We start from the raw sequence: 14,791 nt of genomic DNA on the forward strand, positions 1-14,791 counted from the left end.
AAAATGTTGGTTAGGATGTGGAGAAATTGGAATTCTTATATATTGCTGGTGGGAATGTAAAATGGTATAGGTGCTGCTGACAACAGTTTGATGGTTCCTTAAAAACTAAAGCACAGAATTACCATAATTCCATTTCTAGGTGAAGTGAAAACAGGTATTGAAACAAAAATTTATACACAAATATGTGGAGTATATATAAAGCAAAATATATTGCACAGGGCCTAGTTTCTTGTAATTTCAGATTTAGCCTAACTTCTTAAAAGTACATATAGAGGGTTCCAGTCAAGATGACAGAATAAACGGTTCCCAGCATCACTCTCTCCCACAAATCAACCAATTTACAATGTAACATCAGCCAAGCTGGGGCCGCTGGAGCTCAGGGGAAGAGGAGGAGAGACCTATGGAGTTCCTGAAGGTGGGAGAAACCAGGATGAGAGAAAGAAAAAGCTGCTCGGAGAGTTTCGGGCCACAGCTGCTTTAAGCCTCGAGCTGATGAATGCATGGAGCAGGAGCCAGCAGAAGCCCCAGCTGTGCCCTTCAGATGGAGTTACTTGGAGGCAGCAGGAGAGAAGAGGGCCTTGGTGGCCCCAAGGACAGCAAGACCACTAATAGGGTTCCCATGGACCCACGCAGGAGCAAGGAGCCAGAACACCTGAAAAAAAGAAACCATTCAGAGACGGGTGAGTCATTGCAAGGGACCAGCGCAGGCCCCATCCCATGGGAAGTGTTTGGAGCATGGGAAGTGGGCAAGACGGGAACACCAGGAGAACACTGGGACACAGCAAGGACAGATGACCTGCCCCCCAATCAACACAGGACCACTCAGAGGAGAATGGGGTGCAGTTTGATGAAAAAACTCAGGCCCAGATCAGAGATTCTACAGAACACAGATCCACTGGGTCTCTGGAGAGCCGGAAGTACCTATAAGATCAACCATTAAACCCTGAGATGCACAAAAAGCCTTCCCTAGGGAAACAGCAGCAAAGCAGCAATTTATTTATTTTTATTTTTTTCCTTTTTTGTCTTTTTTCGTGTCCGGCAACGGATCGCAACCCTCAGTGTCACGCCCGNACCTGCAGAATGAGAAAAAATATTTGCAAATAGTATATCTAATAAGGGTCTAGTATGCAGAATATATAAAGTCCTCTTATGACAACAAGACAACCCAATTTAAAAACTGGCAAAGCACTTTTAGTAGACATTTCTCCAAACACGATATACAAATGGCCAATAAACACATGAAAATGTGCTCAACAACATTAGTCGTTAAGAAAATGCAAATCGAAACTACAATGAGATACCACTTCACACACACTAGAATGGCTACAATAAACAAACAAACAAACAAACAAACAAAACCCCAGAAAATAAAAAATGTTGGTTAGGATGTGGAGAAATTGGAATTCTTATATATTGCTGGTGGGAATGTAAANCTCCCAAGCGGCGCACTATAGCAGTGCGCCACTGGGCCAGCCCAAAGCAGCAATTTAAACAACCACACACTCAAGTACTGGTTCCCACAGGAAGTTCCCCCATGTTAGAAACAAGCAAAGGACAAAAAATTAGTTCCAGCCCAGGCACACCACCAGCACCTTAGGACCTGCCTGGAAACTGGCGGCTTGGATACAGGGACCAGAACCCACTCCCACTTCCAGGCAAACTGTGCAAGCACCTCAGGGCCACCACAGGGACCCGAGGCACAGAGAAGGGGACTGGACCCCCCGCCCACAACCAGGCACACCATGCCAGCACCGTGGGGCCCACCCAGTGACCTGAGGCACGGAGAAGGGGACCAGACCTCTCTCCCACAACCAGGCACACCATGCCAGTGCCTTGAGGCCCACCCAGTGACCCAGGGAATGGAGAAGGGGATCGGACCTCTCTCCCACAACCAGGCACACTGTGCCAGTGCCTCGGGACCCACCCAGGGACCTGAGACATGGAGAAGGGGACCGGACCTCTCTCCTACAACCAGGCATACTGCCAGTGCCAAGGAGCATACCAAAAACAGCACCTCCATGTGGGTGGCCCACCACAGCCTCCACAGTAACCATGGCTGCTGCAAAAGCGACTAGACACCACAACCACCATGCAAATGGTCTGCCAACCACTGGAGTGCATTCACACAAGGAGAGTCACCAGCAGAGACAAAGAAAAGAAGAGGATGTCTCTTCGCACAAAGCCTGTTTCAGAGTGACAAAAGCAGCATCTGCTCTATGATAATATTGGGGGACCCAATCACATCTCTCAGCATTGGACAGATCATCTAGGCAACAAATTAACAGAGTAACCATTATCCTTCAGAAGGAGAGAAGAAATCTAGGGTAATTAGAGGGGGGAGGGGGAGAGATTGGACAAGGGGCATGAAGAATAATTACAATTTATAACTATATATATGCTAGTAATATTGATTTGATCAACATATCTCAGTGTTCAACCCCCAAAATATGTATAATCGATTTTGACTCAATAAATAAAATAAATTTTTTTTAAAAAGTACATATAAAATGTTGACCTTGCAAAAGACAGGAAATTTTCCCCAGGCTAGTCTCTATTGTAAGATAAAGAATTGTAGCACAGCAAGGTTGCTGGTTCAAAGACAGACAGGTTACCGATTGATATGTAAAGATATTGGGAAATTGCTGTAAGGAGAGAGAATGTTTGCTAAAATCAAGCTTTTGTTGGTGGATCACTTAACTTCTTGCAAATTGCATTATGAAATGTCACCAGCTTCTATTGTCAAACTTGTTAAACTGTACTTAGCAAAAGCCCCACCTATGTTCTCTTCCTGTAACTTCCTGGTCTAGAGAATAAACGCGGGAAGAGGACCCCAATTTGGGGTTAATTTCCAAAATGGAAGGAATGCCTCTCTCTTGAGGGTTCTGGGAGATTAACCCCTTTGGGGCTTCTCACTACTTAGAAGAGATGGGCTTTGAGTAATCCTTGGTGGCTCCGTCACCCAGGGAAAAGGGGTGACAAATCCGTGGGAGGCAAAGCAACATGAATATTCATAGCAACATTACTAATAATAGCCAAAAAGTAGAAACAACCTAAATGTCCATCAACTAATGAATGGATAAACAAATGTCATATAGTCATACAATGGAATGCTATTCAGCCATAAAAAGGGATGAATACTTAAACATGCTAGTTCATGGATGAACTCTGAAAACATTATGTTAAGTGAAAGAAACTAGACAGAAAAGGCCATATATCATATGACTCCATTTACAAAAATCGTTCAGAATAGGCAAATTTATATAAACAGAAAGCAGAGTAGTGACTACCATGAACTGGAAAGAGGGGAAAATGGGGAGTTAGCAGTTAATGGGTACATGCTTTCTTTTTGGTCTGATGAAAATATCCTGGAATTAGATAGTGGTGGTGTACAACATTGTACAACATTGTAAATGTACTAAAAGCCACTGAACTGTACACTTGAAAATGGTTAAAATGATGAATTTTATGTTATGTAAATTTTATCTCAACAAGAACAACAAACGTGTGTGTATGATGCAATTGTTTCTGAAAAATTAAAAAAAAAAAAAAACCCCCAAAATTTGTGTATACACTTAAGTGTTTATATCATATAAACACTTTATTCAAGTGTAAAGTCATATAAAATGGTCAGGAAGAACATACAGCAAACTATCAGACAGCAAACTATGAGTGACAGATATCTACAGGGAGAAACTGGAAAAGTGAATTGGAAACAGTAGAGTCTTCATTTTTTATTCTATAAACTTCTTCATGACCTGAATTTTAAAAAAAATTAGCATTGACTCATACTTTCATTACTTTTACAATTGCAAAAAAAAAAAAAGTAAAATAAAATAGTGAAAAAGAAACTCAAGAGAACAATTTTGATCAGAAAGTCATTAATAAGCATGGGAGTTAAAAAGCATTGATCTTCTGAGTTAGGTTGTAAAATCTTTTCTTATACATTTTAAACAACCTTTGAATTTATCTGCCCAAAATAGCATAGGTATAGTTAGAGTTCGATCAGGAGTCTACTGATAAAGAGTAACAACTTAATTTGTGAACACCATAAAGAGCCTTTAACATCAAAATATTTATGTTTCCTTTTAGGGGTACATACCTGTCTGGCTGATCCACTAGCCTGCCTTACTTTTTCTGCTACTCCTCCTAAAAGTTGTACAAGTTTCGCCTGCTTTAAAAGTTCTTCTCTGAGTCCTTTTCCTCCTACTGAAAGGAGAGCACCCAAAACATGTTCATATCGTGTACCAAACTGTGCATCATGTAGGGCGTCCTTGAGGAGCCTAATATAGCAAAATATTTATGTCAGCCACTCCTGAGAACTGGATGAACTTCCCCCCAAAATAAATTTAACAAGTTCAATTTATGGTATCTAAGAACTTATTTTAAGCTATATAAGCAAGTAAAAACTCATTCATTATAGAGCTATAATATGTCAAATGTTTTGCAATAGAGGGCTTCATTATTTCTAAAGACATAAAACTTTAGCTTCTTTAAAATAATGCTTTCAATTAAACATCTGGTATCAACATTAAGTAGTCTGGGCATAGCATTTAGACATATATGATTAGACTTATGTCATCTCTATAAAATACTAGAAATAAAAAATCAGGTTCTTTATAAAATTTAAATCTTACCAATATAAATTGTGTGCTATCCGGATATTTCCCAATGCTCTGGACAGAAGGAAGCACACTAATGAACTATTCAAGTAAATTTCATATTTCAAAGCCTACATGTAAAAGAAAATAAGCATTACTAGAGGTTAATCCCATACTAAATTGTTTGGATAAAATTATCAAAAAAAAAAAAAAAACTACATAAAGCAAGTAGTACCCTTATTCATGAAAGATGATACTCATAAAAATGAAACTGATGAATTAACTTAGACCAAATTACTGAAATCAGGTACAAAAGTAAGACTCAGGAATAACATTCATTAGCTATGTTTAGCTGACCAGTAAAGAAAAATCAAGGAAAAGCTCAAATGTGGTTTATTCTGAGACTCTAACAAGTCTGACAATTAAAAATCAAGGTAAATATATACAATATTCAAGTGGGGCAGATGACAATAGTGGAGAAAAAAAAAATCACACTGAATCCACAGGATATGTTCCTTAACACTCCTATGCTACAAAACTACTTTTTTTTTTTTTTTTTTTTTTAAACTCAGAAGTCTTTTATTGGATTACTTTATAAAATTTCTTTCACAAAGTAACGCTTAACTTTCTGGTCTCTTGTGGTCTTGGATCTCACACAAAGGAAGATTAAGGGCTAACAGTAACTTTATAAGAAGGAATATAAGGGGAGGAGACAGTGAGAGAATCTGAATTTATGTCTCCATTTGGGATACAAAGAGAAAATATAGGCCTAAAGGATCCTTGGAAGGTGAGATAAGAGAAATTATAAATGAGGGATCTCTCTGGCACATTGTAGAATGATATCTGCCACACTCATAATCTAGGAAATCTCCAACTTTGTGCATTTGCTCTCTCAGGGAGACCCTTTTTTTTTTCCCTTTTTGTCTTTTTTACTGACCGGCAACGGGATCGCAACCCTCGGTGTTGCGCCCGTACCGCGCTCAGCCAGTGAGCGGGAACCGGTCTCCACATGGGATCCGAACCCTCGGCGGGAGCGCCGCCACACTCCCAAGCGGCGCACTCTCCAGTGCGCCACCGGGCCGGCCCAGGGAGACCCTTTTTAAAGGTGGAAAGATCCACAAGGTACAGTCAGTTCCCATCATGGATCCCATGAGAAAGATTTTGTCTCCAGAAGCGTTGAGCATGTTGCCTTTTCTATTTGCAGAGTCTTGGTATATGCCCACTTGCCATTTTCTCGCCTTTTCCACATCCACCTCCCAATAGAGCCTTCCTCAGGTGAAGCTTTCCATACCCAACACAGTGGCACTGCAGTCAAATCTGCCTGGGTGGCCAGGCACATCCTGATGGATATTTCCAAATCTCGTACTTCTCAGGTCCTCAGACAAGACCAGGCAGGGATGAGCCATTTCAGGATCCAAAGTTATATTTCTTTGGAAAACTCCTAGCGTTTTGCTCATTCCTCTTATTTGGCATAAACTCAGGTCTGTGATACGAGCTGTCCTTAGACACCAAAGGAGTAGTGACTCACTCCTTTCAAAAGAATGTCTTGCATTCTGGAGCAGTGCTAAGGCACATTCCCCACACTTCTTCTCAAGCTCTGTGGTGAACCTTTGGAGGCTGCCAATCCATTCAGAAACCCTGACTTCACTCTCCTTCAGTTTCTTCATGTTCTCTCTCTCCAAATCATTCAGTCTCTGTAGCATTTCCTGGGACTTCTCCTCACTTCAGCTCTGTGGCAAACCTGTCCAGTTGATTCAGACTGGCTTCTCTCAAGTTCAAGTCAAATAGGCAACCTTCCAGTCTCTGGATGTTCAGCTCATTCTCTTCATTCACCAACCAGAATCTTATCCTATATTCAGACTCAATCAGCTCTTTAAAATTCTGCTCTTTCTCCTGGATCATCATCATTCTTTCCTGCTCATCAGCCAATATGCTTTTAGCTACTTCAAGTTTTTCCTCAATATGCTCAGTATTTTCTGGAATAACTTTCTGTAATTCTCAGTAGCCTCTTGTATCCCATACACCATGTGATGCTTGTGCTTGTGGGACTGGAAGCATTTGCTGCAAAGTGTGATCTGCTCCTCATCACAGAACAGCTGTGCTGGTTCCAAGTGTATATCACAATAGGTATCTTTGGTGATGTCGTGCTGGAACCAGGGGCTGAGTCTTTTGGACATCGTGGTTGGTGTTCCTTGTTAAAGACTGGACTGTTTGTTTCTGATGTGAAATACTTACTTGCACTCTGAATGGGAAAAGACTGGCAGGCTTCTTCCATGTTCTGGAGCAGGCACACTTGGCAACTTCAGGGTCCACAGTCAGGCATCAAATATCAAACGAAAATAGTCCATGCACACACAGCAGGTCAGCATATCCTGGACTACTCAAATCCAACAAATGTTTGGCAGCCAGCCACATGCTATACTTTCTTTGTAGTCCTGGGTATTTCCTTTAAGGAAAACAGCTGGAACAGTGGAGACTGAGGAGATTTTATCTGTTCAGTTGTTCCCTCGGCCCCTCCCATGCCAATCAGATAGGCATCTATGAAGTTTCAAATCCTACACATATAATTAATTTAGGTCAGTGGTTAACAAACTTCCCACAAAACTACTCAATCAAAATAGAAAGAAGATCCCTTAGCAAGTTCCCTACTTATAAAAACTGGGCGGGGGGGGGGGGGGGGGGAGAGGGGGGGGGGGGGGGGGGGGGAGAGGGGGGGGGGGGGGGGGGGGGAGAGGGGGGGGGGGGGGGGGGGGGAGAGGGGGGGGGGGGGGGGGGGGGAGAGGGGGGGGGGGGGGGGGGGGGAGAGGGGGGGGGGGGGGGGGGGGGAGAGGGGGGGGGGGGGGGGGGGGGAGAGGGGGGGGGGGGGGGGGGGGGAGAGGGGGGGGGGGGGGGGGGGGGAGAGGGGGGGGGGGGGGGGGGGGGAGAGGGGGGGGGGGGGGGGGGGGGAGAGGGGGGGGGGGGGGGGGGGGGAGAGGGGGGGGGGGGGGGGGGGGGAGAGGGGGGGGGGGGGGGGGGGGGAGAGGGGGGGGGGGGGGGGGGGGGAGAGGGGGGGGGGGGGGGGGGGGGAGAGGGGGGGGGGGGGGGGGGGGGAGAGGGGGGGGGGGGGGGGGGGGGAGAGGGGGGGGGGGGGGGGGGGGGAGAGGGGGGGGGGGGGGGGGGGGGAGAGGGGGGGGGGGGGGGGGGGGGAGAGGGGGGGGGGGGGGGGGGGGGAGAAGATGTGAGGAGGGAGGTAACCTAGTAAAAAACTCACTTGCACAAACTGTGGAAGAAGATCTGTAAGCTCATCATCACTAATGGCCTCGATCCAGGTCACAGCTAGGGATCTCACTTCCTGATCAGCAAATCTAGAAGAATCCCACAAAATCAAGATTTGACAACAATTTCTTTCTAGCAAAGCTGTATTTTCTGAAAACGCAATCTCAATCTGTTCCTGACAAAGAATACTCAAATAGCTCTTTATTCAAAAGCAATGTATTACGTCTTTTATTTAGGAAAATAATTTTACTGAGCTATACAGATTCAATTTAGGGATTATTTAGAAATCTTAAATTTATAAAAATTAATTTTGGCCCACATCATAACATATATATTATTCTAAATTTACAACGTAACCCTTTGGAGATTAGGTTTAAATGACATGAAGTGCTTTTTTGATACTCTCAATGCAAAAGATTGTTTGTATAAAAAGCATATACACGTTTATATTGTACTGAATTGCTTTCATGTTAGAAAAAGGGGGATAGCCAATTAGCTCAGTTGGTTAGAGTGTGATACTGCTGATATCAAGATCCACAGTTCAATCCCTGTCTGGCCAGCAGCAAAAAAAGGGGGGAGGTGGGCGGACTGCTCCTATGTATAGTCTTTTCAGATAGTAAAAAATGTTGTGTACAACTCCTACAACAAGATACATTGCTGGAAAAATTGACAATAATAAAATAGAGCAAGTAAATATATTTGACTTACTTTGAATCGAGAAGCTCCAATGCAGTCAGAGGGTACAGTGGAGGCCACTGGTGAAGCAATGAGTAAGTTTTAGCAAGATTAACCCATTTCCAACTTGGGACACTTGCTAGTATTTTAGGAAGACAATTTGGATGTTTCAGGCAATAATAGCGTTTATCCCACAAAAGGGCTTTATCTTCTTTAGAAAGTCTGCATATATAATAGAATTGAATTACTTCTCAGTGATACATAATGGCATAGTTATAATCTCAATGATTAAAATACAGAAAAGAAATTTATTCATTTGGGACAGCCGCTTCATGGTAGAATCATTAATACTAATTTAAAATAGAAAACTGTAATGTACAGCAAACCTAATTTGGGGATGGAAAGAAATCATTCTTTCTGGATTAAAGAACTTTAGTTATGAAAATAAAGGATAATTCAGTATAATAAAAATTTATTAAGCTCTAACCAGATGCCAGGCACTAGAAATCAAAGTTGAAAAAGCATTATCCTACCCTACGAGATAGCAAGGATTTCATCCATTTCATACAAGTAAAATCGAATGCCATGCGAAAAACAAACGGATCTATAAAATTTTAGAAGATGATTATACAGTTCAATTGAGGAATATTCAAAATGAAAAGGTTCTGTTCAGATGTTTAAAAGCCATCATATTTCTATTCCAAAGAATTGCCTGTTCATACTGTCTCCTCTATTACTGAGCTGGTCTTTATCTTATTCATGTGAAAAGGTTCTTTATAGATTAAGGAAACCAATCTATTAATATTTATTGTAAATATAGCTCCCAGTCTGTTGTTTGCTTTTTGCTAAAGTAAAAAGTTTGACTTGTGCAAATTTCTAAACTTTCATGCAATCATACAGTCTTTTCATATAATAAAAAAAAATGTTAAATAGAAAACTTTCTACACCAAGAGTGCTGCTAAATCATGAACTAAATCAGGGCATTTAATATAAGCCGTTAACTTGAGCTTTACATTGTAGGAAATAACCAGGCAAAACAGAATAAATGGAGCTTACCCAAGTGATGAGTCTCTGTGAAGAATATCGAGAAGTTTCCCTTTTATATCATTCTCCAGTGTTTCTAAGTTGTGTTGCTGTATAATACTTCTGTCAACTTGAGGAGTTGTATAAATAATATCAAACGTAGGAGAAGGAAAATCAACCTTAAAAATTTAACAGAAGATGATCAAATTATAGTTCACATATCTGCAACATTAACTTCTTTGTCTTTAAGAAAACTGATTTTTCTTAGCAATCAGGGTGGATTTAGATTGAATATTAAATTAGTCCTTTCGTTGAAAGTGATTACCACTGTTGGTAATTCTGAATAGCAAATATATCTGTGATATTTCCTTGGGATGGGTACAGTGCATGTTTACTATTACTTCTCACAAACAGGAAACAGCTGCCCAGAAGCAGGCAAGCAACAGATCATGCCTGAGGTACTCGGTAGAACCAACGGCAGCCCCTCCCACCCAGAAGCAGGCAGGAAGCAGAGTATACCCAGGGTCCTAGGCAGAAGCTGAGGGGAGTCCCCTCTACCCAGAAGCAGACAAGCAGCAGAGCACCAACGTGGGAGCCAAGGGCAGCCCCCTCTGCCTGGAAGCAGGCAAGCAGCACAGCATGCCTAGGGTCCTAAGCAGGAGCCAAGGGCAGCATCCCCTGCCTGGAAGCAGGCAAGGAGCACACCCAAAACATCACTGCCATGTGGGTGGCCCACCACAGGCACTGCCACAAACACGCCTGCTGCAAAAGCAGCTCAATGCCACAGCAATACCCACAGCTACTGTGCAGGAGGCCAGTTGGACACTTGACCGCACTAACACAAGGAGAGTCATCAGCAGATAATGGAAAAAGAAGAAGACGTTCTCATTCCTCAAAGCCCATTCCAGAGTAACAGAAGCAACTGCTCTACCAGATGACCAGACATCAACATAGAGATACTAGAAATACAAAAACACCAGAAAATATGACACTACCACAAGGATATAGTAATTCTCAAATACCAGACGCTACAGAGCAGGAAACCCTTGAAATGACTGAAAAGAAATTCCAAGCAACAATCTTAAAGAAACTCATTGAGATATGAGAAGACTCAGTTAGACAATATAATGAAACAAGAAAAAAAAAATCCAGGATATGAAGGAGGAAATTTACAAAGTTTAACACCTTAAAAAAGAATGTAGCAGAGCTCATAGAACTGAAAGATTCACTCAATGAAGTAAAAAACACAACCAAGAGCTTAAACAGCAGGCTAGAACAAGCAGAAGAGAGAATTTCTGATCCTGAAGACTGTCTTTTCGAAACAACCTAGCTGGACAAAAAAAAGGAAAAAAGAATTTTAAAAAATGAAGAAAATCTAAGAGAGCTGGTAGACAACCTTAAGTGCGCAAACATTCAAGTCATGGGTGTTCCAGAAGGGGAGGAGAAAGGAAAAGGCATTGAAAACCTATTCAATGAAATAATAACAGAAAACTCCCCACATTTAGGGAGAGACATGGACCTTCAGATTCAGAAGGCTCAAAGATCCCCAGACAGATTCAACCTAAAAATATCTTCTGCAAGACACATTATGGTCAAACTAGCAAAGCTCAAAGACAAAGAGAGAATCTTAAGAGCAGCAAGAGAAAAGTGTCAAATCACCTATAAGGGAGTGCCTACCATATTAACAGCAGACTTCTCAAAAGAAATTCTACAAGTCAGAAGAAAATGGGATGATATACTTAAAATACTAAAAGAAAACAACTGCCCGCCAAGAATACTATACCCAGCAGGGCTACACTTCAGAAATGAGGGAGAAATAGTGTATTTTCCAAACAGACAAAAACTGCGGGAGTTCGCCACCACATGATCAGCCCTTCGAGAATTCCTCAAGGAAGTCCTGCATCAAGAATCTGAAAAATGATAATCACTCATCTTACTAGCTATAATTCTGTTCAAACTTTGTTTTTTCATAATTCCATCTTGGTAGGTGACGTGTTTCTAGGAATTTATTCATTTCATTTATATGACCTAATTTATTGATCAAAAATTATTCATAGTATTCTCTTATAACCTTTTGATTTCTGTAAATTTGTTTGTAATGACCACTTTCATTTTTGATTTTAGCTATTTGAGTCTTCTTTTTTTTTTCTTAGTCCATGTAGGTAAAGGTTTGTCAATTTTGTGGATCTCGTCAAAGTACCAACTTTTGGTTCCACTGATTTTCTCTATTTTTTTTCTATTTTCTGTTTCTTTTATCTGTGCTCTAATTTTATTATTTCCTTCCTTTGCTAGGTCTGAGCTTAGTTTGCTCTTCATTTTCTAGTTTCTTATGGAGCAAAAGTGATTGTTGATTTGAGATCTTTTTCATTAGTGTAAGTATCTACATTAAATAAATTTCCCTTTAAGCAAAAAAGAAAAGAAATGATTACTAAAAAGGCTTATTGACTTTTAAATTGAAGAGAGATCCTGAGAGTGAAACAAGATCAATTAGGCATCTTTAGTAACAACCCAAATCATGGTGCATACACGTATTTTTTATTAAGAAACTTAAACATCTCCATATGTCAAGAAGTATCATTACCTGTAGCACTATTCTTTCCATGACATATCCTTTTGTGGGGACTGTTCCAGGAATAGAATTTGTATGTGATGAAGTCCAAAGATAGAGAAGTTTAGTTCCACATGTTAAAAACCTTCATGAACGTAAAAAGAATACTGTAATTTTCATTTTAAAAATTAATTCAAAACTCACAATGCATGTAATGAATCTGAAATGTTAATATTTCATCCACTAAATAAAAAGAATATCATCATCTTTAAGAACGTATCAGAAGGAGTCACTCTCCATATTGTGCTGAGACTTTAGTAAATGTACTGAAGTGTGGGGTGGGATCAAAGAGAGGAAGACTGGAAGAATGTATCTTGGGAAGAATGGTGATGAGGACAGAACTCAAGAAGGATAATACTGAGAGTCACCCATCCTACAACAACTTCTATAAATAGGAAGGTGAAGGATAGTCTTTGAAGATTTTCTACAAAGGAATACATCTCAAGGTGGTGGTTTGGATTACAAAACGAATTCCTGACTTTTATCATCAGAACAAAAACATGTGGCCAAAAAAACTACTTTGCATTAAAGCACCAATCATTTGAGATGAGAAATTATATCTGTGCCCTAGACCAGGGGTCAGGAAATCTTTTCTGTAAAGGGCCAGATGGTAAATATTTTGAGCTTTGTGGGCCATACAGTCTCTGTTGCAAAGACTCAGCTCTGCTACTGTAGTGCCAAGTAGCATGAACAATACATAAATGAATGTGCATGCTATATTCTAACAAATTATATTTATAAAAACAGGCAATGGGTTCAAGTATGCTGACCCCTGCCCGAGACTACCAATTTATGGCCTACTTCAATTAAAACATTTATTCAAAGATATATCAATATCTTTACGCAGAAGAAATTTCTGAAGAATAATACAGGATATATAAAAGCAGAAAACCATAAACTTTGTCAAATCTTTCTTCATTTTATTTAAACAGCAAATACCCTTTCCAAAACTAGGCTCTAGTCTTAATAACGGCCTTTGAATCTTTGATATGTTATAATCTATCATTTCCTCCCCCCCAACTAGATTGTTTTAAGGCAAATCCCAGTCATATTTTACCTATAAATACTGTTATATATCTCTAAGCAACAAACACTTTTTCCTTTTAAAATAAGGACAGCACCATCATCCCTCCTAAAATAATTAACAATATTTAGTTAAGATTATAAAATAGGCAGTATTCAAATTTCCCTGATTGTCTAATAAATTATTTTTAATAGTTTTGTTCAAAACAGGATCCAAATAAGATCAAGCACTTGAATTTGGTTGACAGGTCTTTCCAAGCATCTTTTAATTCAGGTTCAGCAAACTCCAGCCTGCCACCTGGTTTTGTAAGTAAATTTTTATTAGACACAGCCATACTCATTCATTTACGTATTATCTATGATTGCTTTTGAATTTGCTTTATCATTTGTGACAGTCTAAATGGCCTATAAAAACCTAAACGATGGGACCTTAGTGTTACCAACTCCACACTCTAACCACCTGAGCCAACCAGCCAGCGCAAGATTCATCAGTTTATTCAGGTACTATTCAGTTTGAACTGATATAAAGTTCCAGAAAAGCTAATCACTTAAGGGTTTTAACAAGGCATGGATGATCACTGCTTAGATCCATGGTTCTCAATCAAAAGTAATTTTGCTCTCTGTAGACATTTCACAATGTATGGAGACATTTTTGGTTGTCAACTGAGGGATACTACTGGCATCTAGTGGGTAGAAGTGAGGGATGCTGCTAAACCTCCTACAATGCACAGAACAGCCTCCTGCAACAAAGAATCGCCTAGCCCCAAATGCCAATAGTATTGATGTGATGAAACCCTGTCATAAATCCATTATTTCAGTAGGGGTTGCAAAACTGTGATATTCTAATTCTATCATTCCTTCTGCATCTATTAGCTGGAATTTTTCTATAAAAAACTTTTTCACATCAATTATTTGGTAACCCTGAGATACAACTGTAAAGGAAAAGCAGGTTAAATGCTTAATTCTGTTTATGTACCAGGTTTCAGAATGAGTTAAAACTCATTTGTTACTGAGGCTGACCGAAATGCCTCTGGGTCATTTGGCTTCTATGATAGTGACTTCATCACTATATCAACTATACACAGGTTGTATGCATTGTTGAACCTTAAACAGAAATTTTTAAAAGAATTTCAAGACCAGGATTACTGATCACTATACCACAGTATGTTAAAACTGAACTAGATCATTAACACTTCGTTTTTCTACCTGTAATAATGGAAACTCATCACCCCTCCTAATTTCTCAGTATTTCTTGAATATGAAGTCCTAATATTACCTACGTCAACTGCACTACTTGGCAAAGTATCAAGCTTAATACCATCTATTCACTATTTTAACAGCAGAGGGTTGGATGCAAATTATTTAAATATCTAACAGAACCCAACTGTTCTTCACTTTATAGATTCCTGAATTATAAAACAATGTTATGTCATTCATCTAAAAAAACCATTTATTACTAGACAAGAAGAGTGACAAAAGGTGATGGTTCTCTAAGCAAAGACCCTTGGTGCTTTCAAGAGTGAGAAGGTTAGGGGCCGGCCTGTGGCTCACCTGGGAGAGTGTGGTGCTGATAACACCAAGGCCACGGGTTCAGATCCCTATATAAGGA

At 40.4% G+C, this 14,791-nt stretch overlaps 1 protein-coding gene across 1 annotated transcript in view; it reads right to left on the reverse strand.

The window, feature by feature from the left end:
• The window catches only part of PIK3C2A (phosphatidylinositol-4-phosphate 3-kinase, catalytic subunit type 2 alpha), a 35,912-nt gene extending 23,633 nt beyond the window's left edge, over positions 1 to 12,279 (reverse strand). The window contains 6 exon segments of the mRNA XM_008573296.1: positions 4,100 to 4,280; positions 4,635 to 4,729; positions 7,849 to 7,942; positions 8,562 to 8,750; positions 9,585 to 9,730; positions 12,133 to 12,279. Coding sequence (XP_008571518.1) covers positions 4,100 to 4,280; positions 4,635 to 4,729; positions 7,849 to 7,942; positions 8,562 to 8,750; positions 9,585 to 9,730; positions 12,133 to 12,279 — 852 coding nt within the window.
• Positions 12,280 to 14,791: the final 2,512 nt, after the last annotated feature.

This window comes from Galeopterus variegatus, unplaced genomic scaffold, assembly GCF_000696425.1.
Source record: "Galeopterus variegatus unplaced genomic scaffold, G_variegatus-3.0.2 Scaffold898, whole genome shotgun sequence".
NCBI lineage: Eukaryota > Metazoa > Chordata > Mammalia > Dermoptera > Cynocephalidae > Galeopterus > Galeopterus variegatus.